The 23910-nt window shown below is 40.9% G+C and overlaps 1 protein-coding gene across 6 annotated transcripts in view; it reads left to right on the forward strand.

Moving 5' to 3' along the window:
- LOC127436991 (kinesin-like protein KIF21A) overlaps positions 1 to 23910 on the forward strand; it is a 107508-nt gene that overhangs the window by 23641 nt on the left and 59957 nt on the right. For all 6 annotated transcript variants that reach the window (XM_051691549.1, XM_051691552.1, XM_051691551.1 and 3 more), the window contains exon 2: positions 17731 to 17953. In XM_051691549.1, coding sequence (XP_051547509.1) covers positions 17731 to 17953 — 223 coding nt within the window. The remainder of the gene's footprint in view (positions 1 to 17730; positions 17954 to 23910) is intronic.

Genomic DNA, 23910 nt, shown 5'->3' on the forward strand with positions numbered 1-23910 from the left:
GCTACTATAAGTTTCAGAACTCAAAACTTCCTCTTCACTGCAAAAAGAGCATTTGTTGAAACCAAGCTGCCAAAACAACTCGTTCTCTACTTCCTCCATATTGTGATGTCACAACAACTCATCAACACCTACTTTACCTTATTACTTCTGTAGCCCCGCCCAGTAGCGGTGAGCAGTGAGATGGCAGATCAGTCAAGAGTAGAGAGCCAATCAGAACAGTGGCCATTTTCTGCCAAATCTTAAAGGAGAAGCAGCATGAAAACCGAGCGTTTCTGACTGAGCAGGCCTATTCAACTGGTGAAGTTGATCCGGCCTGTTTAAAAAAATTTCAGTGGCCCTCATGAGGTTGCCAGTTGTCTAACAGTATGTGTCCACTGGCGCAAGTTGAGCGTAGCTGAGCAGGCGTTTTCAGCTCATTCCGATGGGAATTCCGATGGATGGTTTTTCCGATTTTTCTGATTAATTCGAATTTGCGTTTTGACAAGTTTTTTTTTTTTTTTTTTTTTTTTTTCAACTTTTAAATGTGCTCCATGTACTCTCTGCTCATGTATAGTGAAAGAAATTAGAGACAATACACACTTGCTTTATAAATTACAGAAACACCCCAAAGTGGCACCTCCCTAGCATTGTGAGCAGAATTCTTCCATTCAAGTGGACACATCCCGTTTTCAGGGGCTGTTCACAGTGAACACGTTTTGCATCTGCGCACACTGTTTTTCAATTGTTTTCTATGTAAATTTGCGCTAGACTGACAACATGCCATGTTGCGATGTTTTTACAGTGTCTCATGCCATGCAGTAACGCCGATTACTTAGACCGTTTCAGAAGTTATATCACAAATAATCATTTTCTGTCATTTTGATGGAATGGGAAGATTGAAGAACTTAAATCATGGACGACTGACAAGCGTGAGTTTGGACAAACAGAAACGTTCTATTCATTAATTTGGTAAAGAAATTGGAAAAGTCAAAAGATTTAGATAATTGCATTAATAACAAACTTCACTGTTATTGTTTCAGTCTGACTTAGCCACTCTCTGTTATGGAGACATTTTGAAAGCACTATTTATTTAATTATTTACCTGCATTTTTTTTTTTTTTTTTTTTTGCCAGGTTGAGATATTTTTCCTCATGAAAAATTAAAGCTATAAACACAAATGTTTTATTTATATAGCGAAAAAATATTATGGGCCTACTATAACAGGATATCTGTAGCTTTTTATTAACAAAATATTCAAAAAGACAAGACAAGTGTTTTTGTCTCACTTGTCGATGAAGTTGAATAGCCCTGTGACAGAGGATCAGAATGAGGGTGGAAAAGGTTCATGTTTTACAAATATATAACTTTTTTTGTGTGCAAAAAACTTTACCAATATTATAAGTGAACCTCAAGGAACATAAAAACAGGCATGTCATGACCCCTTTAAATGTTGGTGTTGCTCTCTACAAATGTATAATCTTACCTGATGTCTTTTACTAATTTCTAGTGTAATTAAAGACACATGCCGATCAATCTGATAGTTAGTTCAACTATACAGAATCAATACAGTGTTATCAGGGTTCATCCAATCTCTTATGTATTAATACTACAAAACTAAATTTTTACCACTTTAAAGTTTGTATTTATATTGCTAAACTATTTCTCCTATTTCAGTTTTATAAGTGCACAATAAAGTAAGCCATTTGTTGGTTGAATTATGAAAGTGTAAACACTGTTGTTCTGTTGCACCTTCAAAACGTTCTTTGTTTGAACATCCCTACCAGCCCAACATAAACCTAGTTTCCATCCATGTTTGCGAAATTTGCCGTCTTCTGCCTGTTTCCATTCAAATAGCTTTTTATCGATAAAAATGGTGTGCGTAATGACGTCATTCTTAAAAAAAACTCTTTGTCACATAAGTTTTGGTTTATCACAAAATAAATCTGCCCTTAAGCCATTTCCATGAAATGGGGAGAGTATTGAGACAATTCATTGAAATTAGACAGCTTACTGTCATTTTAATTTCACAAATAAATGCAATCAGAAGAGGAGGAATAGCAATCAAAAGGAGCAGTTGCCCTTCTGATAGGACTGTAATATTGGTCCTGATGTTGCATCTATCGCAGGTTGACACCGGTTCCGACCTGAAAGCAAATCGTCATGGCCCTGTTCAAGCTGGCAACCTGCACCAAGTAGTGGGGGAAACTTTCAGTCTTAGTATAAGGACCATCCATCAATGTGTATACAGTATGCTGTGTGTACAGCTATTAATGAAAAACTGATGCACTGTAATATTAGGGTTTCCATATGATACATTCCTGATATTCAATAGGCTATTTTGAACTATCATCTAATTTAAAGCATTGCCATCACAACTGCATTGTCACGCATATTTGTCCAGCAAACTTTTAACGACCAGCTGAACTTGTTTGTCATCTAAAATTAATTTTAGCATCATAATGCAATTTACATTTTCTAAGAAGCTCAGCAAATATGATCCGAGGCAAAGAGAGTTAGATTTAAAATATTTAAAAGCTTTAAAATGTTCAAAAGCTTGTTTTCTGAAAGTGAACTCAGCATTGGACAAATAGTTCTAAAAAAATCTTTGTGCACAGAAATGATATTTTTTTGTATTGTGGGCTAATTCCATGACTTCCATCTATTATTTTGAATGGTGTGGAAAATCAACTTTAAAAAATAAACGGATGGCTACAGCGATTAAATTAATCGCAAATAGTGGCCATTCATTTGTTCTCCGTGTACTTGTAGATAACAGGTGCATGATACGAGATATTTGGGTTGGCACTCCTAGAAATGTCATGATGCAGATGTGTTTGCAGAATCGGATCTGTGCAGGTATGCCGTTAAGACCAATCCATAACAGTGTGAGTAATACTTCACGTACAATAAATTGACTTTCAAGGAATTATAACTTGTCGTCATGATTAACACAGGCTAACGATTGGGGTAAATTCTGCCATGTGACACTATATTTTTGCATTAATTCCTTTTTTTTTTTTTTTTTTTTTTTCAAAAAGTGTTTCCGAACCAGTTTTTCACGACTTTTGAAGTATCAACATAGACTTTATGCACTAGAGTTAAACGGAAAAATATTCTGTCGATAGTTTGAGTTTCCATCAGCTATATCAGTAAACGTTTTGATGCGCTACACTTTTAGTCGCAAAAAAACCCTTGGATGGAAACGTAGTTATAGCAACACTGGCTCAACTGATGGTGTAAGTTTGGATCTGTTTTAATAAACCAATGACAGTTGAGGGGTGTGTTCAGGAAACCTGTTTTAAAACAGTCAATATTTTTGCAGTTCCGTTTGGTGACGCTAGTGGTAAAAATTACATATTTCAGCTCAATGTATACTAATACTATTTTAAATAGCACAGTGTTTAGTGAATTTGCATTTAAATAATTAGTTAAAATTAATAATAATTTAATTAGTTATTAGTTATTTAATTAGTTGTTTAATTGAAATAATGAAAAAAAAATAACATTGTGAATATTACATGATTATACTCATATGGCTCATACTTAGGGTTAGGGATCTGAACAAACCAAGTTTTAAAGCAAAAATGCAAAAAAAAAAAAATTGCCCCTAAGTTAAATGCATTACTGTGTTTGTCGCATTTTTGCTCATTACTTAATGAAACATAGATGAATACATATGAAATGGTGGATATTTTACTTACAGCATATGACCCCTGATTAAAATGAGCACAAAAAACAAAGTTACACGGTGGATAGTAATTCTGCTATTGGCACAATAATAAGATTTGTTTTTCCCAGTGATCGGCGAATAATATATCGCCCGCCGAATATTCCTCTACAAGGATTTAGGAATATTTGTAATATTTGCATCTGTTTTAATGGTCTAATACATTGAGTGAACATCCTAGTGAGTTAATGTGTGCTGTGTCAGGTATGATTTGTTTTTTAGGAGAGTTGTGATAGAGGTTTATATTCTTATATAAAGAATAGGTGGACTGCTTATTGTTCAAAAGACATTCAATGCAGCTCAGCTACTGACAGGCCGTGATCATGTGACTGATCATGTTAACCTCTGTCACACAGGCCTCATTACTGCGATTACAGTGACAGAAATTTCCATGACTCCCTCTTTCCCAGAGAGAAGCTCTGAAGCTGATCTGGATTTGACTATGATATACAGGTCAAACTGTTATCTGGCCATTGCATTGCAAAATATAGTTTTCCTTATCAGTATTTTTGTCCTGTATTCCAACTAGAATATCGAAACATTATTAAAACAATATAAATGATTTTATTTATTCTGTGTAACACAAAAGATGATGTTAGGCAGAAAGTAGTGTTGTCAAAAGTACCGGTACTTCGGTACCAAGTCGGAACTAAAATAAAAAAGATGTAATGATACCAGTGATTTTACAGTACCGGTAGTACCGAGCACCGACTTATTTCGGTACCCACACACTGTCTTACTGACACACGAGTGCTTTCAAATGCTCACACGCTTATTTGAGTGTGTGCTCTGTTACTCCTTTTACAGTGAAATGCACAGCTAATCAAATAAAAATCGTGATATGTCCTAGTGTGATTATTAAACTGCGAAATGCTGCAAGTCTGTATAAGCTGCATGAGCTTTAAATAAATGTGTGAAGCAGACCGCTCATACACTGACTCCACAAACTATGATAATCATTCACATTGTATGAGAGATGACAGCAGAGTGCTAACCCACTCTGAAGCATTATTTTTATATAATTTATATAATGAAATCACAGCATTTGCGCTTTAACGATCATACTGGGCCATGTAGTGAACCAGTTTATCTGGAGAAGTTAAACTTCCGTCAAAAATACACGTCAAAATAAAAGCACGATTCATAATAAAAGCTCAAATTGAAGAAATTGCAACAAATATATTATAACTGTATAGTAAAATGTAATCCTCACTGTAGAAATAATAATAATAATTATAATAATAATAAATAATAATGATTCATGAATGATGATTGTAATTATAATACAAATTAAGCAATTTATCACAAGCAAAAGTGCTTTTATACTGAATAAAAGTTTGATAAAAATGCAATGGTATGTTGATAAATAATTGTTCTATTTTTTACTTGTTGTAAAAGTTTAAGGAATTTTTTTTTTTTTATTAGACACCATTTTGATAATGACATGGAATTCTGGAAAAATAATAAAAAATAAAAAAAAGAAAAGGAAAAAAGGATTTGCCGAAAAAATTAAACAGATTTCAGTAGGGCCCTGTTAGAAACACTTAAAGGAAACATGCATATCTTTTAATTTATTATTTACATTGAAATTTTACTTTAATCTAAAGGAGTGTGTTCAATAGCACATTATCATATGCAAATTTTTTCTGTGGTATCGAAATTGGTATTGAGAACCGTGAAATTTCACTAGTATCGGTGCCGACTACTGAAATTTTGGTACCGTGACAACACTAGCAGAAAATGTATCTTAGTCACCATTTACTTTCATTGTATGGCAAAAGTTTCAAAGAAAGTGAATGGTGAACGGGAAACATTTTTGGGTGAACTGTCCCTAGAAAAATCGAAAAAAATTTTGAGGTTTATGCTTAAATAAATGCTCCGGATTCAATTCAAGTATTAACCACAAACAAAAGTATTGCCACAAGATGTAAACTTTTTACGTGTGTGGCAGAACGACCCACCCCTCCTTCTCATCATCATCACCCCGCCTCTGTGGGCCATCCTTCAGCCAGGCTCACAACGGGAGTGGGCAGGAGAGAGGTGCAATTTAATAAGCCTCGTTTGAGCAGTGGATGAAGAGGTGCACCTGATGTTAATAGAGCCTTATCACCGCTGCCATAAGAACGTAGAGCATGCCTCTCCTCGGTGAGCCGGCTTCTTTCTCCTCCTGTGCACACACAGACATCCTCACAGGTCCAGGAACGGCTCGCCTTATCTGGACCTTATCTCTCTTCACTCCCTGCCTTCACAAAGCTCCATTCACCGCAAGGTTGCCAGATGCCCCTATATTTTGGACACTAATTCCCCATGGACAATTTATTCCCCTTTTTGAAAATGTTTATGTTTATTATTATTTCCCATAAATGCTTCTCTGAGACCTGACGCCACACCCACATATGATTTTAGTTTGAAAAGAATTGCTAACTAACCTAATCTGCGTGAAATTATATCCAATATTACACTAAACACGGTAAACCTGTAAGCGATTTTATCCCAATAAAATCAAGCAGAACAGAGATTTCATCTCTGTTGGCCTTGTGGCCATTCCTTTGTTTGTGGTTTGTGTCTGTACTTTTGAAACAGTGTGTATTTTAATAGTTATGGACTCTTCCCATTCATTTCCATAGTAAATGCCTTACTGTAACCCTGATTTTTTTTTTTTTTTTTTTAATTTTTGGCTTTTTTTGTGTGGCTTTTTTTTGGCTTTGAATGTGTGAAACCGCTCATACACTGAAAACACTACATTTATTGTGCATCGCGGGCTGTGTTTGTTGTAGTAGATGACAGAAAAGATTGCACTTGCACTGTGAAGTGTGCAGCGCCTGCAGACTATATTTATATAATTAAATCACATAATTTCTTTTTTTTTTTTTTTATTTAAATTTTTTTTTTTTTTATAATAACATTTGGTCATTTAATCCCTTACACTCTAAAGATATTTTGACTGATTTCCGCCAAAATCGCATACCCAAAAGTACGAGCTTATAACTTGCTTAAAAATTGCAAAGAATGTAAATTGCATGGTAGACAATATTCTTAGAAAACCATTCAAAATGGTAGAAAATATATTTGGATCCTGCTCAGAGACAATTATGCTACAACACTGCTGACAAAACACAAAATCTGAGTGCAAAAAAATAAACCTTTCAGTTATTATTCAGTTTCACATTATACATTTAAGACAGGAAGTATGGATGGTCAAAAAATTTACTTTGGTGCTGTTCTCCCACATGTCAACTATACCAGAAAAAAAAAAAAAAAAACATTTGATAGAACAAAGCAATCCAAAGTTATCACATATGAAACATGCTTCTCAAGGTGGACATATTTATCAAAGTGTCCAAAAAATCTCTCCAAACCAGAATGAATGAATGTGTTTTATTGAACATTAAAACAGAATAACTGAAAAATAAAAGAAACGTATAAAAACACAAACTAGTCCAAAATGATAGCCCTCTTGTGCAGTCTATGTATGTGAGCTCTGGATCTATTATTGACCCCTGACACATGGATTACCCAAATATGGAATCTGACACTCTCTTGAGATCCAGTGAGAATGATCTGACACATCTATGACGTGAAGAACCGTGTTTCAGTGAGACGCTCCCAGAGAACACCGTTGCTATAGTGATCGCCATCAGCACTAACCAGGGAGCTCTCAGGTCACTCTTTGAGTTATATATCTGGATTTACAAATCGTATGATGTTGAGTGAGGGCTTGTTTGATTCAGGATCGCCAGCTGTAAGTTATGATATCTCATTTTCTTTATGATGTGTATTTGTCATTTTTTTGATAAATGAATGTGCATTTCACACATTAATACTCACTATAGATTGGTCTCTTAATGAAACAAATTTGCTCTTTATATTCTACTAATCAAGACCTTTTCAAAGATATACAAAACATGGCTGTGTGATCTTTTTGATCTTTTTTTACAGTTTTTTTTTTTTTTTATATGATTGTTTGGATTGCAAATTTGCGATTTTTAAAAAAAAATGGAACAGTTCTAATTTATCATCAAATTTAAAACAGTATTTTAGCTGATAGTCAGATCAGCTATATTCATTGTAAAGATAAGAGTCTAAGCTTCAAAACAACACCTAATATGTGCAGATCAAGCAAGTGGTTATTGAGCAATACCATCATATTTTTTTCATGATCAGCGCCCCCTAGAGGTCCTGGTACCGGGTCGCTCCGAGTTTAAGAGGTTAACTAACTGCTTTTCCAAATGTGTGCAGCTACCATCAAAAACACTGAAACGGAAATGCCTTCACATCAGAATAGAAGTACTATTAAAAAATGGAAGAAGTCACAACAGAAATGCTGTTTTACTGTATAGTAAAATGTAATATATACTGTAATAATAATTAAAAAAAAAACTATTTAGATAATTAATTAGCATGCATCTAATTAATTAGCATCACAATCTAATTAACATTTGCTAAACATCTTAAAAATATCAGATTTATAAACATTTTAAATTATAAACATCTCAAAGACATCTGCTGAATGTCTTATTGACATACAAGAGGAAGCGTCTAATAGATGTATTGCAGATGAGCAAACACATAAAATAGATGTCTTGGTGATGTACGTGTGCTATTAGGGATGTTGTTTTATGCATAAACCTCACTACATTTTTTCCATTTCTCTGAGAAAAAAATCATACGTAATTTTGCTTTTGCTTGTTTTCAGGATGTTTAGACATTTTTACTGGAAACAAGACAGAAATACTGATTTTTTGCAGCGTACCCATATTTACGAGGGTCCAGTTTTTCGGCTAGCGATCATTTGACCTCAAACCTCCTGAAATAAACAAAGGAGACATCATAGGTTTATTGTATGGCAAACAAGCAGCGACTCTGGGTGAATTAAGCAGAACTGGTGACCATAAACAATGCAAAATAGAAAGTAAATTTAAATTCCAGTACAGCAGATGGGGCAGCTGAACAGGTTCTGATGACACAATGTATCCTGCCCAGAAAAACATGTCCATGATAAAGCGTCATTACATGTAAATGCTATTTGCCTATTAATAGCTGATTTATTGCTTGTTTCAAAGATGCAAACACAGGACATGATATCTCTGTATATCCTCATTATCACAGACAGTCATAACTCAATTCCAGAAGAACAGCGATTACAAACTAGATTTATTAATTTACTGAAGAAAATGTGAGTGGTGCTTGTCCGTGCAGAACTCATAGTCATGGGCATTGTGAGGGTTATCTGGCTTATGTTTTAAATCCAAATAAAATCCATTAAACAACCCAGTTTCATATAAATACTGGGTGTTCACATTCAAACCTAATTCTCTGACCGGTTAGACAACACCCTCTGCTTGAGTGTTTCATGAAATCTCTGGAAATTGGAAGTGAATTTCACTTGTAAATGTCTCACAATATCTTTTACAGTGTGTATAATTACAGATGCAGTCTTAGTATGGTCTCTCTTTGATGACATCATCGGTGGTTTGGGGCTTCTTGGAGTGCATTTGATTTTACAAGACCATTTTAATGTGTTGAAGACTAAAGATGTACGATGCACAGAGGTTGCCATTGTAATACGGATTATTTTTGAGTTAAGTGTACATTTATTCCATTTAAACTGCATAGAATGCACCGCATGAGCAGCTCTGAAAACAAAGAGGACAAACTTAACCCTTGAGAGCCTGCGTTCAGTGTTCCCTGGTGATTTTACGTTGGATTGACAAAGCCATCATACTGTTATTCTATAGACATGGTTTAGGGGTTTTTCAAAATCCTTAAACCAAGACCACAATTTCTGACTGTAACTCGTCCTAGAACTTTCAAGCTGCATTCACCAAACTTGGCACAGACCTTTAGGCTATTCTGAATCGGGTTGCTCTGAATTTTACAACTGATCAGAATTACGGTTTTTACACAGCAGACGATCAAACAAATCCCATAAACTAACATTGACGGAACGTCCAAACGGACCAGGCCTATTTATAGATCTATCAATCTGTAACCTTTAAGCTTAATTTTTTAAAAGTGGTAAACTTTTAGAAAAGGCCTTGTCACGACAACATAAATAATGATCTGCACAAATATCTATCTAGTCTTATAATGGATATAGCTTCTTAATATTTCAAAACAATTATATATTGATATTTTCCACCCTTTTTACAATATTGATTATATATCTCAATGTTTGTGTATTTTCTCTGAAATGGCTTAATTATTATTATAATTGTTTTCAGTCAGAGGAACCATCATTTGAACCAAACAATAATTGAGCATGTCTACAATCTTACACCGATTATGCCGACTATAGCATGTAAGGTCATGTAAATGTCTTAAACGGTTTTCCTTTATGGGGGTCAGATCATAAACGGTTTAATCATAAACTGATCGGCAAACATAGATTTTTGCCCATTACCCCTATTTCACATTGCATGTAAACACCTTCACGCCTGTCTGATACCTAGTTGTTCTAATCTGTTACAAAATGTACAAAAGATTGCATAGTCAAAATAAAATGCATCATATTTTGTCATTATGTGAAGATTCGCTGCCCAACTCAATGAAAGCATGTGCACAACACGTGTCTGTCTGTTCTTCCTTCAGGTAATCTTAGTAAGCACACACCAGTTTTTTTTATTTACTGTCTGAACAGTCTATTTTCAAAGCACGGTTGGCGATGCTGCATTCTGTTCCATTTAGCTGTGATCTGTCTAGCTGTTTAAAACACTAACTGTGTGTGTGTCTCCCCAAGTATTCGCTCCTGTGGGGAAAGCCGCGATGCTCCGTATTGTTGTTGCTGTGATGATTCATGAAGCGTTCCATTCAACTTGGAGAGTCGGAATTTGCACCTTTCAACTGGGGAAAGTGCAGCAGAATGACACTTTATGTCAGACTTCTAACTTGGACACTCGTGCAGAAATCTTCAACTCCCATTTCATCAAGATGCATGAGGCCCAGTCTTTTGTGATTGGTCAACCGCTTAGAGTGTTTGTTGGAAATGTAACGTTCTTTACCATAACCGAGTTTCAGCTCCCAAGGCTTCCTGAGCAGCGCATTCCTGAGACGGGCATTATGCAAATGTGTTACATAATGACATAGCTATGTCACGGAAGTAATGGCTGGACTGCAAACCAGGCGTTTCAGGCAGTTCATGACAGGAGCAGTGTTTTCTGTGGGAGAGAGTAACTCCCTTTGGCATGGACTTTGTGCTTTGTAACTTTGCAGACCTTTTACATGCACAAACAGCTATATTACACACTGAAGTAAAGGTAAAATCCCAAAAAGCATAATAGGGCCTCTTTAAAACCCAGAATTCAGAGAAAATGAAATAGAAAATATGGAATTTGAAAAAAATAAATAAAACTGATTTCAATAAATTATGATATAATTAACCTTTTTGGGTGAACTATTCCTTTAATATGATTTTGACTCCCATTTCTTATCATAAACTGATTACTGATGCTTACTAAGGCAAGCATGGGCATTTACTTAAAGTTTGTTTAGTTTGGTTTGTAAGGGTTCATATAAAGGATCGCCTGTGTTTTAAGCGTCAGGCGTTCTGGATTAACAGGACTTTGCTCATAACCTGAACAAAGAGCCACTGAGAAATGTGAATAACAGCACTGAACATCTCTCAGCTTTACTGTACAGTAACTCTCCTCACAGGCATTCATGCACGTGCAACTGACTCATTTAAAAACATGAAATCAGCAGTGAAAAAAGGGTTTGCACTACTTTGTTTGCATTTTTCCCACAATTATTTATAAAGGAAATTCTGAACCTTAAACATTTCTCTCTATTTCTCCGTCTATGTTTGAGCAGGCATACTAGCACAATGATTAGAACCACCATAAAATAATACAACATAGCTGTGGCATTACACAGAATAAGCTCTTTCAGTTTGTATTATAAATAAAGAGATGCACTACAGTAACAGTAGTTGAAAAACCTGGACTAAATCAAGAGCATCACTTTTATATATATATATATATATATATATATATATATATATATATATATATATATATATATATATATATATATATATATATAAAATATTTATAGTCTATTATCACTAGAGGTATACCGTTATATTGGTTTTACTGATTAATCTGTGCCGATAGTTGTTTTTTGGAACCATCGGTTAGTCAGATAGTTAAGCGGATAGTTTTATATATATATATATATATATATATATATATATATATATATATACAGTATATTAGTGCTGTTGAAGTTAATCCATTAATAACGCGTTAACACAAAATTCGTTTAATGCCACAAATTGTTTTTCATGCTTTTAATGCATAATATGACCCATTCAATAAACTGTAGTTCATGAGAATCGAGTCAGTTCGCGCAAACGCTGCTAATGTCACATGCATTGACCGTTTGGAAAACAGATGGTGAGAGACATTATGCTGATACCTGCGCTAAGCATTTGATCAATGTAGTACAGCAGTAGAACAAACATGCCCGCAAAGCACAGATAGAGAACGGAAATTTGTAACATGATTGCAGCAGCAAGACAACTGCCATTTGAATACCTGCCTTGCACTATGAGGCGGTGTGAGCGCAACTGCTACCGGGTCCTTGAATAACGTATAACGTGCCATTAAAGGCAGCCGGTGGAGTTTCTGGTGCCCCCCTAGGGAGTTGGTGCCCTACGCCGACTGTGTAATATGCATATAGGGAGTGGCGGCACTGATTACCGGCTAATGGAAATCCTGCTGCTGTCTCCAAGGTTCTGTCACAGTGTCTCTGTTTGATAATGCACTAGCCAATGCAGAAGTTGGAGACATTGCTGGAACCCTGCAGGTAATCTACATTGTCACATTTAATCCCAACAGTTACAATTGTGACTGGGGTCTAAAAGGAGTTTTTGATGTGTTTTACACAGAGTTGTCAAGGACAGTGCAGACTTTTTTGCATGAGTGGTGCAAATAGTCACATGACCAGAGCTGTTTAATTCCACTGTGCTCCTGGAAAGATTATGTCTGTCAAAACTCCTTAGAAAGAAGCGACTAAATCCTGTCATAATATATTAGGGCTGGGCGATATGACGATGTAATCGCATATCGACGATGTCTTGCAAAGATCCCGATGCCGATTGTGAACAGATGTTGATCGACAATATCGGGAAATGGCAAAACCATAGATCTGGGAAGTCGCCAAATTTATTAAACAGTGGCCAGGATGTGAAGCACCCACCACCCGCCAAATGTGACGAGGCTGAAACCAGTTCGCAAGCTCCTCATCCAATTGTATTTCATGCGCGGGTAATTTTGCTCATCTGCCCACAACAAGAAATGCTGTTAGTCACAAAGACACGTGCTTGAAGAAACACACTTTATTATATTTTTAAGAACAGACAAAAGAAATGCTATCGATGCTTGTGTCTGATTCACTGAGGTGTGCAGCATGAGCCTGTCTTGTGAAACACATACATGTAAAGAATTTTCACTCACCTGAAAACTGTTTGCAAGAATAATGTAGTCTACGAGAATGCTGCAAATTATCTCCGAGCATCTCGGGAGGTGCTGTGAGTTTAATATGCTTTATTTTCTTGTGGTTGGCATGCATTGCGGATTCCGTGATGCAATTGGAGCCGTTGGAGATGGTAAATGTTTGGATTTGGGGAGGTGGTTAAATAAGATTTCTTGATCACTTCGTTGTTTTATTGCTTTTTTCGTTTAGTTTAAAGTGCAATTTGAATTTAGAAATGTATTTTGTTTGTTTTTCGTGTTTCAATAAATTAATACATTTTTTAAAGCAAAATCAATAAAACAAAAAAAAAAAAAATCACCTGATTCGCTGTTTGTTCAGAGGAGCGCAGCATGAGCCTGTCATGTGGAACAAGCGCTTGTGAAGAGTTTTCACTTTTTTTCTCTGTTTCATTCATCCGAAAACTGTTTTCAAGAATAATGTTGTGTATGAGAATGCTGCAAATGATCTCTGATCATCTCAGGAGGTGCTGTGAGTTTAGTTCACTTTATTTCCACACATTTAGCATGCATTGTGAACGCAACTCTGCAGGTTCAGTAATAAATATCTTTGTATTAAATAAAGACAAAAGTGATTAAATCGTAAAGTAATGCAAGACCTGTTCACCTTGAACCTAAAATTGAGTTTTCTTTTCTTTTCTTTAGGCAGCATTAACTGTATTACCAAAACAAAATACAAAAACAAATTCGATAAGAATACACATTTGGCAGCATTATTTTGGGAACACAATGATTATGATCATTATTATCTTTACATTTATAATTGTCTTTAGTTCTTAATCTCTGGGCTATTAGTAATTTTCCACCTGTTGTCGTTGACGGATGCTTGTGTGATGGCAAATGGGGCCGTTGGAAATGGTAAATGTTTGGATTTGGGGAGGTGGTTAAATAAGATTTCTTGGTCACTTTGTTATTTTATTACTTTTTTGTTTAGTTTAAAGTGCAATTTGAATTTAGAAATGTCATGTTTATTTTTCAAGAAATAAATTTTTTAAAGCAAAATCAGTTCACGACCCTCAACAGGGGGTTGACGATGTAATCGGATATCACAATATGTTTTTTAGGCAATTATTGTAAAAAAAAAATTACATATCGCCCAGCCCTAATATATAATACTTTGTGGCCAGCGCTGGAGGACTCTACCGTTAGAATGGCTTTGTTCTACTGTAAAACAGCGGCCTCTAGAGGTGAAGTAAAAATAATCTCTGACACCTTGTGGGGAATTGCTGAATCTAAATCTGTCATCGTTAAAAATATGTCATCCATATTTTTTTCCTCACTTTAATGCATTTTTTTTTATTTTGATTAGACAATCAAGTGTTTTAAATTTAAGAGAGGGCATGCAAAGAAAAATGCGACTACATGGAAACTGCCTCGTCAGTAGGCCTACTCTCTGGTCTCTGTCATTTTCAAAATAAGAGTCCCAGATGCATTTCGGGCTTGATTATAGTTCAGAGTTTCACACTCTACAATAAATATTTTTTCTAATTATTGAGATTTTGGTTGAACAATAAACTACATCTGGGATTTTATTCATTTTAGAGTCTTGTAGTATCTGCATCTATGACCGTCATAGTAAGGAAAGACTAAGGCATTTTTTTAGCATTCTATAAATCGATTTCAAAAAGCTATCAGCCGATTAATCGGTTATCAGCCTTTTCTACCACCTAAGTTATTGGTATCAGCAAAATCAACTATCAGTTAGCCTTTAAATTCCACATCATAATATTATCATATTATCTGGAATACTTGACTCAATTGGTCAATTGCCTCATTCTACTATCAGAAATAACCGTTAAATGGCCACTGTCCATGGCAGTATTTTGTGGTAATGACCGGCTGACTGTACAGTATCCCTTACAGAGTATATAGTTCCCTATCTGTCACTCACTCGACGTTGTGTCGATGTAGTGACACTAGGGGTCGCTCTTGGAAGCGCCAATGGGAATTGGCCAATGGGAATTGACGAGTGGAATTTGCATGCCACTCCCCTGGACATACGAGTATAAAAGGAGCTGGCTCGCAACCACTCATTCACATTTTTCTTCGGAACTGAGCGGTGTTGAGCAGCGAGTTCCACTGCCGTTCCATTCACCTCGCAGAAGAGAAGTGTATGCTGTTGGATATACGGGTGCATTGCAGCGGCTTTCTCCCCCTCATGCACGACTAGTGCAGAGTATGCCCCTTGGCGCTTCTACTGAGAGAGTGTATATTCTGACAAAGAGTATATTTTCCTCTAAAAGAGTGCACACTGACGGAAAGCGTCTTTTTAAAGATGTCTTTCCGTCTGTGTGTAGTTCCTGGTTGCGGTCACTATCTCTCCGCCTCTGACGGCCACAATCGCTGTCTCACGTGCCTGGGCCGTAGTCATGCTGAGACAGCGTTCGTGGATGGTTCATGTTCTCACAAGCTCTCCCTGGTTCAGAGCATCTCTTTTCTCAGGATGGAGTTAGACTCGGTCGCTATGATAGCGTGCCTCACGAACGAGCATGTGCAGTCAGTGCTGAACTGCCTGAAGTCGTTAAGGCGGAGAACAGCGGTCCCACTGAAACAGTTTCAGAGGCTCCTGGGGCATATGGCATCCTCGGCGGCAGTCACGGCGCTCAAGTTGATGCATATGAGACAGCTCCAGCACTGCCGATGCTGCAGATCTGCTGCCGCATGTTCAGCCCTTGGACAGACCTTGCATTTCTGCGGGCAAGGGTCCCCTTAGAGCAAGTGTCCAGGCATGTCGTTGTTATGACAGACGCCTTCAAGTTAGGCTGGGGCGCCATGTGCAATGGGCATGCAGCCGCCAGCTCCTGGACAGGGCTGTGACTGCATTGGCATATCAACTGCCTCGAATTGCTATTGCAGTATTGCTTGCCCTGCGGAGGCTTCGGCCATTGATCCAGGGCAAGCATGTGTTGGTCCGGATGGACGCCAAGGTGGTCTACGCTCATGTTGCACGTCGCAACTTGCCCACCGTCTCCTCCTCTGGAGTCAACAGCGACTGAAGTCGTTGCGGGCCACTCACATCCCACGCTGTCACGGCAGGTGATTTGGAGTCGATTCGGCGAAGCACTCCCTCCACCTTGAAGGTGTATGTGGCCGCTATAGCGGCGCACCATGACGCGGTGGACAGTAAGTCCCTGGGGAAGCACGACCTAAACATCAGGTTCCTTAGAGGCGCTAGAATCTTGAATCCTCCTAGGCTGCGCCTCATTCTCTCGTGGGATCTCTCCGTGGTCCTGCTGGGCCTGTGTAGAGCCCCGTTTGAGCCCCTAGAGTCAGTTGAGCTAAAGGTTGTCTCGTTGAAGACTGCCCTCCTGACTGCACTCACGTCCATCAAGAGGGTTGGGGACCTGCAGGCGTTCTCTGTCAGCGACACCTGCCTGGAGTTCGGTCCAGCGTACTCTCACGTGGTCTTGAGACCCCGACCGGGCTATGTGCCCAAGGTTCCCACGACCCCTTTTAGGGATCAGGTGGTGAGCCTGCAAGCGCTGGCCAGGTGTATCGCTTGCGCACAGCACCTTTCCCCTTCCTGAGGGGAAGACGTGCGCTTTTTCCCCCATGTGAGTTCACAAGACGGTGAACCCTGGATGTCCTTCCTCCTTAGCCCTACAGCTAGCGAATTCAGCAGAGGAATTCGAAGCCAGGCCCAGTACATGTGCTAGTATGCCCTGTACTGGGGTAGGTGCTCCACATGTGCTGGTTACCTGTGGTATCCCCTTGTGACGTATTTCCACAGTACGGTTTCCCTGAGGGCAAATCCATGTTTCCTTTCGGCAGGGTTCCCCCCTGCCACCTGTCGCCGTGCTGTAGAGTTCCTCCCCTCTGGGTAGGACCTACCACGGGGCTTCTTCCACATGTGGCTGGTTAGCCCGTGTGACGTATTCGCCACATGTTAACCTCCCCTTCGGGCAGGATGTGGTGTCCATGGTGTCTTTTCCTCTTGGGGAAAGAACACATTCCCCAGTGTGAATACATATGGCCGCAGCTGAAAAATGTTATCTTTGTGAGAGGAAAAAAAAGAGAGAAAAGATCGTGGCTGGCAGGGCCTGTACCCATTGTAGATATGTCTTGTTCTTATGTTCTTTTGGTCTAGGAGGAGTTAAAAAAAAAGTTTGGTTTTCACAAGATTTAAATGGTGGATCTCTATTTGGGCGGAAAATGAAACCTTGGTGTCCATTTGTCTCAACATAAATTATTAAAATAATTAAAAATAATTAATTACAGAAAAAAATATTTTAGATTCTAGGCCTTACTGTTCAGAAGTTCTTAGCATAAATGTGGAAAGCAAAAGTGCAGATTTGAACTGTTGGTGGCGCTAGAGGGTTTGAGGTAGAGACTCCAAATTTTCCACCAAGAATGTTCTTCTATTCTTCTATTAGTGTGCCAAATTTCACAACTTTTTACCATACGGTTCTATGGGCTGCCATAGACTCCCAGCCAGAAACGGCAGAATGATGATAAGAAGAACACTATCAGATCCAATAGGTGCGTATGAACCTTCAGTGCGTGGCTCCTAATAAAACTCTCTTGTCATTTCAGGATTCGTCCACAATTGGCGAAGGAAAAGATAGAAGGATGTCACATCTGCACGTTCGTGACCCCTGGCGAGCCCCAGGTGGTTCTAGGAAAGGACAAGGCCTTCACGTTTGACTATGTATTTGACATGAATTCGCAGCAGGACGACATTTACAACAACTGCACTGAGAAACTTATCGAAGGATGCTTTGAAGGATACAATGCCACTATCTTCGCCTACGGACAGGTAAGACAAGACAAAAAGTCCTGTTTACACCTGGTCTTAAGGTGCATTTTCGATGATCCATTTGAAATGGGAAATGCTAAATATAGGTGTAAACGGGATCCACAACATTTTTAGATTGGTCCACTGGTGTTTGCTAAACGCATGTGAGCAAATTGGGCTCGTAATGTAAAAGCTCATCCATTTAAATGATTTCGAACTGCAGCAAAGGTCCACCTACCCTCCTGTCAATCAAAAATAGTTTTAAACTTGCTGGCTACATGCAGCTTTGAAAGGAAATATCCATCCGATCGCAAATTAGAAATAGAAACCAAGCGACCAACAAAATGTCATATGTAGCATTTTATGTCTTCTCTTGTATCAAAATATTTATGCTGCTGTTCAATACTATGTTTTCTAGTTTGATTAGTCGTATTTAGTGTTAGTTTTGAAGCTTTAATGCTATCACTGTAATTTAGATCCTCAATGTTTTGTTTTTTTTGTGCCAGATGCATAATAAGATTGTAATATATTCATATGAATAATATAAAATATATTACAATATAATATAAAGATACTATAAAAATAATATGTTAAAATAATAAGATAAAATACTAATACTAATAATAAGATAAAATCCTCTCTAGTAAGCAGCCCTGTTGCATATTAGGGCTGGGGGAAAAAATCGATTCTGTTGCAAATCACAATTCTTGAGCCAAACGATTTTAAAATCGTCTCCCTGATGAGAAATAGATTTTTTTATTTAATAAAAAATACATGTTTATCTTAATGCTACAATGATTAATAGATAAATATAGGAAGCTATACTGTATTTGTGCAGAGTTCCACACTAACAGGTTTTCTCTCTTTAATCCTTTACGTTTCAAAGCACTGTTTGTTCACTGTCCGATGTCAAGATCCTCTGCTGTAATGAATGTTCCTGTTATTATGCATAATCCAAAAGTTGTTGTGGAGAGTATTTGTCAGAAGTCATTCTGCAGATTGTGTCTGACACAAAATACTGTAGCTATAAAAGGGCTTATCAAACTGTTGGATGCAGCCAGGTATTCATGCGCAGTGGCGGTATGATTTTGTACATTTACCCGCCACTGTCGACAAGAAATGCCGCTAGACACAAAGACACGTGCTTGAGGAAACACACCTGATTACATTCTGAAGAACAGATGAAAGAAATGCCGGCGATGCGCATGTCTGAAGTTCAATTGCGCTTTGACGCAACATGCGCAAATGGTGAGTTTTCACTTTTCTTTTCTCTGTCAGTCATCTAGGAGCAGTTTGTTAGAATAGTGTTGTCTATGAAAACGCTGCATAGGATCTCATACTATCTCAGGATGCATTTGTCATGTGTGTCTTAATTCAGTACAACCCCAGAAATGGTTCTTGAACAAGTTTACTCTTGTAAACTTGTTTACAAGAGTAAACTTGTAAAACTTGTAAAAGAGTAAAACGCCCCCGCTGCGTGCTTGACCACGCAGCGGGGGCGTGGTCAAGCACCTCTCCGGAGAGAGAGAAAGCGGTAAGGGCGATTACACCTGAGTTAAATTATGTCTAACACCTGTCTCTAATTTCAGTGAGCACGGGGAGAGTGGCATAAATAGAGCCACACCGCAGGTAGACGAGAGAGAGAGCCTGGGCACCAGAGTCCCTGTTCTGAAGCTGAGAGTTTATTTTGGAGAAATAGTTTGTTTATTTTGTAGAGTGAATTATTGAACACCGAGAAAGCCCTGAAAGAGTGTAGTTGTTGCAGTGAGGAAAATAAAACGCTTACCTGAACCAGGAAATCTGCTTCTCGCCGCCTCCTTCCACTGAGAAGTGTTACACTGGTGCCGAAACCCGGGAAAAAGGTTTGAAGATGGACGGAAGTCGCCCCGTAGAGTCCTCCCAGTTGGCTGAGATCCTCCAAGCCCTCGCTGGCTTACATCGGAGCCACCAGCAATCCCTGCTTGAGCTCCAGCAAGATCAAGACCGCCGGTTTGTGGAGCTCATGCGTGCTCAAGCAGAGGACCGACAGGCGATCCGGAGCCTCCTCAGCCAGGAGGCATCCCCAGCCGCGACCCCGGACACCCACACACCGTTACCCCCGCCTGTGTTACAGAAGATGGGGGCGGCGGACGACCCAGAGGCGTTCCTGGATCTCTTCGAGTGCACCGCCGAGATCTGGGGCTGGCCGCTCGGCCAGTGGGTGGCCCGACTCATACCGCTACTGTCCAGGGAAGCCCAGCTCGCGGCTCAACAACTACCAGCGACGAGCCTCCTGGCTTACGGAGACTTAAAGAAAGCCATCCTGCAACGGGTTGGTCGGAGTCTAGAAGAAAGTCGTCAACTCTTCCAGAGCCTGAAGCTGGAGAGCTCCGACCGCCCGTTTGCCTTCGCCCAACGGCTCCGCGTCACCTGCCGAAGATTGTTGCTAGCGGGGGACCGCGGCGTTGACGGGATCATCGACCAGGTGGTACTGGAGCAATTAATACATCAACTACCAAAAGGGACGGTGGAGTGGGTCCAGTGCCACCGCCCGGCGTCACTGGAGGAAGCCATCCGGCTTGCGGAGGACCACATGGCGGCGATCCCGAGGGCGGAAGAGCCCTCCCACTCTCTCTCTCTTCCCCTTGTCTCATTTCCCTCCCCTATCTCCTCTCGTTCTGCACTCTCTCCAGGTCCCGTTCCTGCCCCACGCAGACGAGGAGGACTTCAGCCACTGAGACTAGTTCCCCGGGTGTGGGAGCCGACACCTTCCCCTATCCCGATGCCCCGCTGCTCTCCCCCTCCGGGGGGCACCCGCCGACGTAAGTGCAGGCGTAGCACCTGGTCCAGCCTGCTGGAGGTGCGGGGACCCGGACCACTTCCGGGATCAGTGCCCTCTGATGGAGCTGGGGATGGTGGTACGGGTCTCTGACCTCCCGCAGGCTGCCCCCGACGGGGCCGGAGCGTACCGGATACCGGTAAGTGTCAAGGGGGGTACTCACCAAACGTTGGTGGACACAGGGTGTAATCAAACCACTATCCACCAACGCTTGGTTCAACCCGAGGCATTGGGCACAACTAAAACGGTGAGGGTGAAATGTGTGCATGAGCATATTCACAAGTATCCGGTGGTGACCCTGATGATTAAATTCCGGGGGAAAAAGCATAGAGTGGAGGCCGCGGTTAGTTCCCGCCTCACCCATCCGCTGATTTTGGGGACTGATTGGCCTGATTTGGGAGTTTTATTAAAGGGAATTTGCACGGATGGGTCCTGTAGGAAGTTAGGGAGATGTGCAATGTGCGATGTTCTGGTAGGGGAGGCGGAGCAGGGGCTGTCCTCGACAGCTCCGCGTCATAATGACGAGAGAGGGGGAGAGGCTGCAGCCCCTCCCCTTCTCAGGGAATTCCCTGAGGGGGATTTCCCTTTGGAGCAGTCGCGAGACGAAACCCTCAAACACGCCTTCGACCAAGTGAGAGTCATCGATGGTCAACGTCTCCAGACGGACATCGCCCTTTCATACCCCTATTTTGCGAGCGGTTGTATAGAGTGACACAGGATGCTCAGACTAAAGAGGATACAACCCAACTTTTGATTCCAAGGAGCCGTCGGGAAATGGTATTCCAGGCGGCTCATTATAATCCCATGGCGGGTCACTTAGGAGAAAGGAAAACACTGAACCGTCTAATAGCCCGTTTCTATTGGCCGGGCATTGGCGGCGATGTCCGCAGGTGGTGTGCGGCATGCCGCGAATGCTAGCTGGTTAACCCACCGGCCACCCCAAAAGCGCCATTGCGCCCTCTCCCTTTGATCGAGGTCCCCTTTGAGAGAATTGGAACAGACCTCGTCGGGTCATTAGAACGGTCAGCACGTGGACATCGCTTTGTATTGGTCCTAGTGGACTATGCAACGCGATATCCGGAAGCAGTGCCTCTTCGCAACATCTCAGCACGCAGTGTTGCGGAGGCACTCTTCAAAATAATCTCCCGGGTGGGGATTCCGAAAGAAATCCTCATCGATCAGGGCGCAATGTTTATGTCACGGACACTACGTGAACTGTACGAGTTGTTAAGTATTAAATCGATTCGCACCAGCGTATACCATCCTCAAACGGATAGCCTGGTGGAACGATTTAATAAAACCCTCAAAAAGATGATTCGTAAGTTTGTGCACGACGATGCTAGAAATTGGGATAAATGGCTCAACCCCCTGTTATTTGCAGTACGAGAGGTCCTGCAAGCCTCTACTGGCTTCTCCCCATTCGAGCTGCTGTATGGGCGACGCCCACGTGGTGTGCTTGATGTATTGTGAGAGGCCTGGGAGGAGGGACCTTCAAACAGTAAAAATGAAATTCAATACGTTCTTGATCTTAGAGCAAAACTCCACACTTTGGGACAGCTAACACAGGAGAATTTGCTCCAAGCTCAAGAACGACAGTGCCGACTGTATGACAGGGGAACTCAGCTAAGGGAATTTGCACCGGGAGATAAAGTGCTTGTATTGCTTCCCACATCGAGCTCTAAATTACTCGCCAAGTGGCAAGGACCCTTTGAGGTCACACGACGAGTGGGAGATCTCGATTATGAGGTTAAACGAACCGATAGAGGGGGCGCACGTCAAATATACCACCTCAATCTCCTGAAATTGTGGAGGGAGGCGGTTCCTGTGACGTTGGCTATGGTAGTTCCCGAGAAGGCGGAGCTCAGACTGGAGGTGAGTTCAAAACATAAACAGTTCGCCCCGGTCACTTGCGGAGACCACCTCTCACCGAGTCAACTCGCGGAGGTTGCTAGGTTGCTACAGGAGTTTGCGGATGTGTTCTCCCCTCTACCAGGACATACAAACCTCATCCATCACCGGATCGAGACCGAGCTGGGGGTCGTGGTACGTAGCCGCCCCTATCGATTACCCGAACAAAAGAAGAAAATCGTTCGGGAAGAATTGGATGCAATGCTCGATATGGGGGTAATAGAAGAATCCCACAGCGATTGGTCCAGCCCAGTTGTTCAGTGCCTAAGAGCGACAGGTCTGTGTGGATTATAGGAAAGTCAACGCGGTGTCTAAATTTGATGCGTATCCAATGCCTCGCATTGTTGAGTTGCTCGATAGGTTGGGCACTGCTCGATTTTATTCGACATTGGATTTGAAGAAGGGTTATTGGCAGATCCCCTTGACACCAATTTCCCGTGAGAAAACCGCCTTCACCACACCGTTTGGATTAAACCAATTTGTGACAATTCCGTTCGGTTTGTTTGGAGCCCCGGCTACGTTTCAGCGTCTCATGGACCGAATCCTCAGACCGCATTCAGCTTACGCCGCTGCCTATTTAGATGACACCATCATTTATAGCAATGATTGGCAGCGGCACATGCAACATCTGAGGGCGGTTCTGAGATCGCTGCGTCGAGTGGGACTAACAGCAAACCCAAAGAAGTGCGCGATTGGGCGGGTGGAGGTACGGTATCTAGGGGTTCCACTTGGGCCACGGGGAGGTGCGTCCCCAAATTGTCAAGACAGCGGCGATTGCGACCTGCCCGAGGCCCAAGACCAAAAAGGGGGTGAGACAGTTCCTGGGGCTGGCTGGCTATTATAGAAGGTTCGTACCTAATTATTCGGACATCACCAGCCCGCTGACTGATCTCACTAAAAAGGGAGCTCCAGACCCGGTCCAGTGGACAGAGCAGTGTCAGCGGGCGTTCACGCAAGTTAAAGCCACACTTTGCGGGGGGCCGCTTTTACATTCACCTGACTTCTCTCTCCCTTTTGTTTTACAGACAGATGCTTCAGACAGGGGGCTGTGGGCCGTGCTCTCGCAGGTGGTGGAAGGGGAGGAGCGCCCGGTGCTGTACATTAGCCGTAAGCTCACGTTGAGGGAAACTAAGTACAGCACCGTGGAAAAGGAGTGTCTCGCCATCAAGTGGGCGGTCCTCACTCCCCGATACTACCTGTTGGGGCGGGCCTTCACCCTCTGTTCCGATCACGCCCCACTCCAGTGGCTCCA

This window comes from Myxocyprinus asiaticus, chromosome 47 (genome assembly GCF_019703515.2).
Source record: "Myxocyprinus asiaticus isolate MX2 ecotype Aquarium Trade chromosome 47, UBuf_Myxa_2, whole genome shotgun sequence".
Lineage (NCBI taxonomy): Eukaryota > Metazoa > Chordata > Actinopteri > Cypriniformes > Catostomidae > Myxocyprinus > Myxocyprinus asiaticus.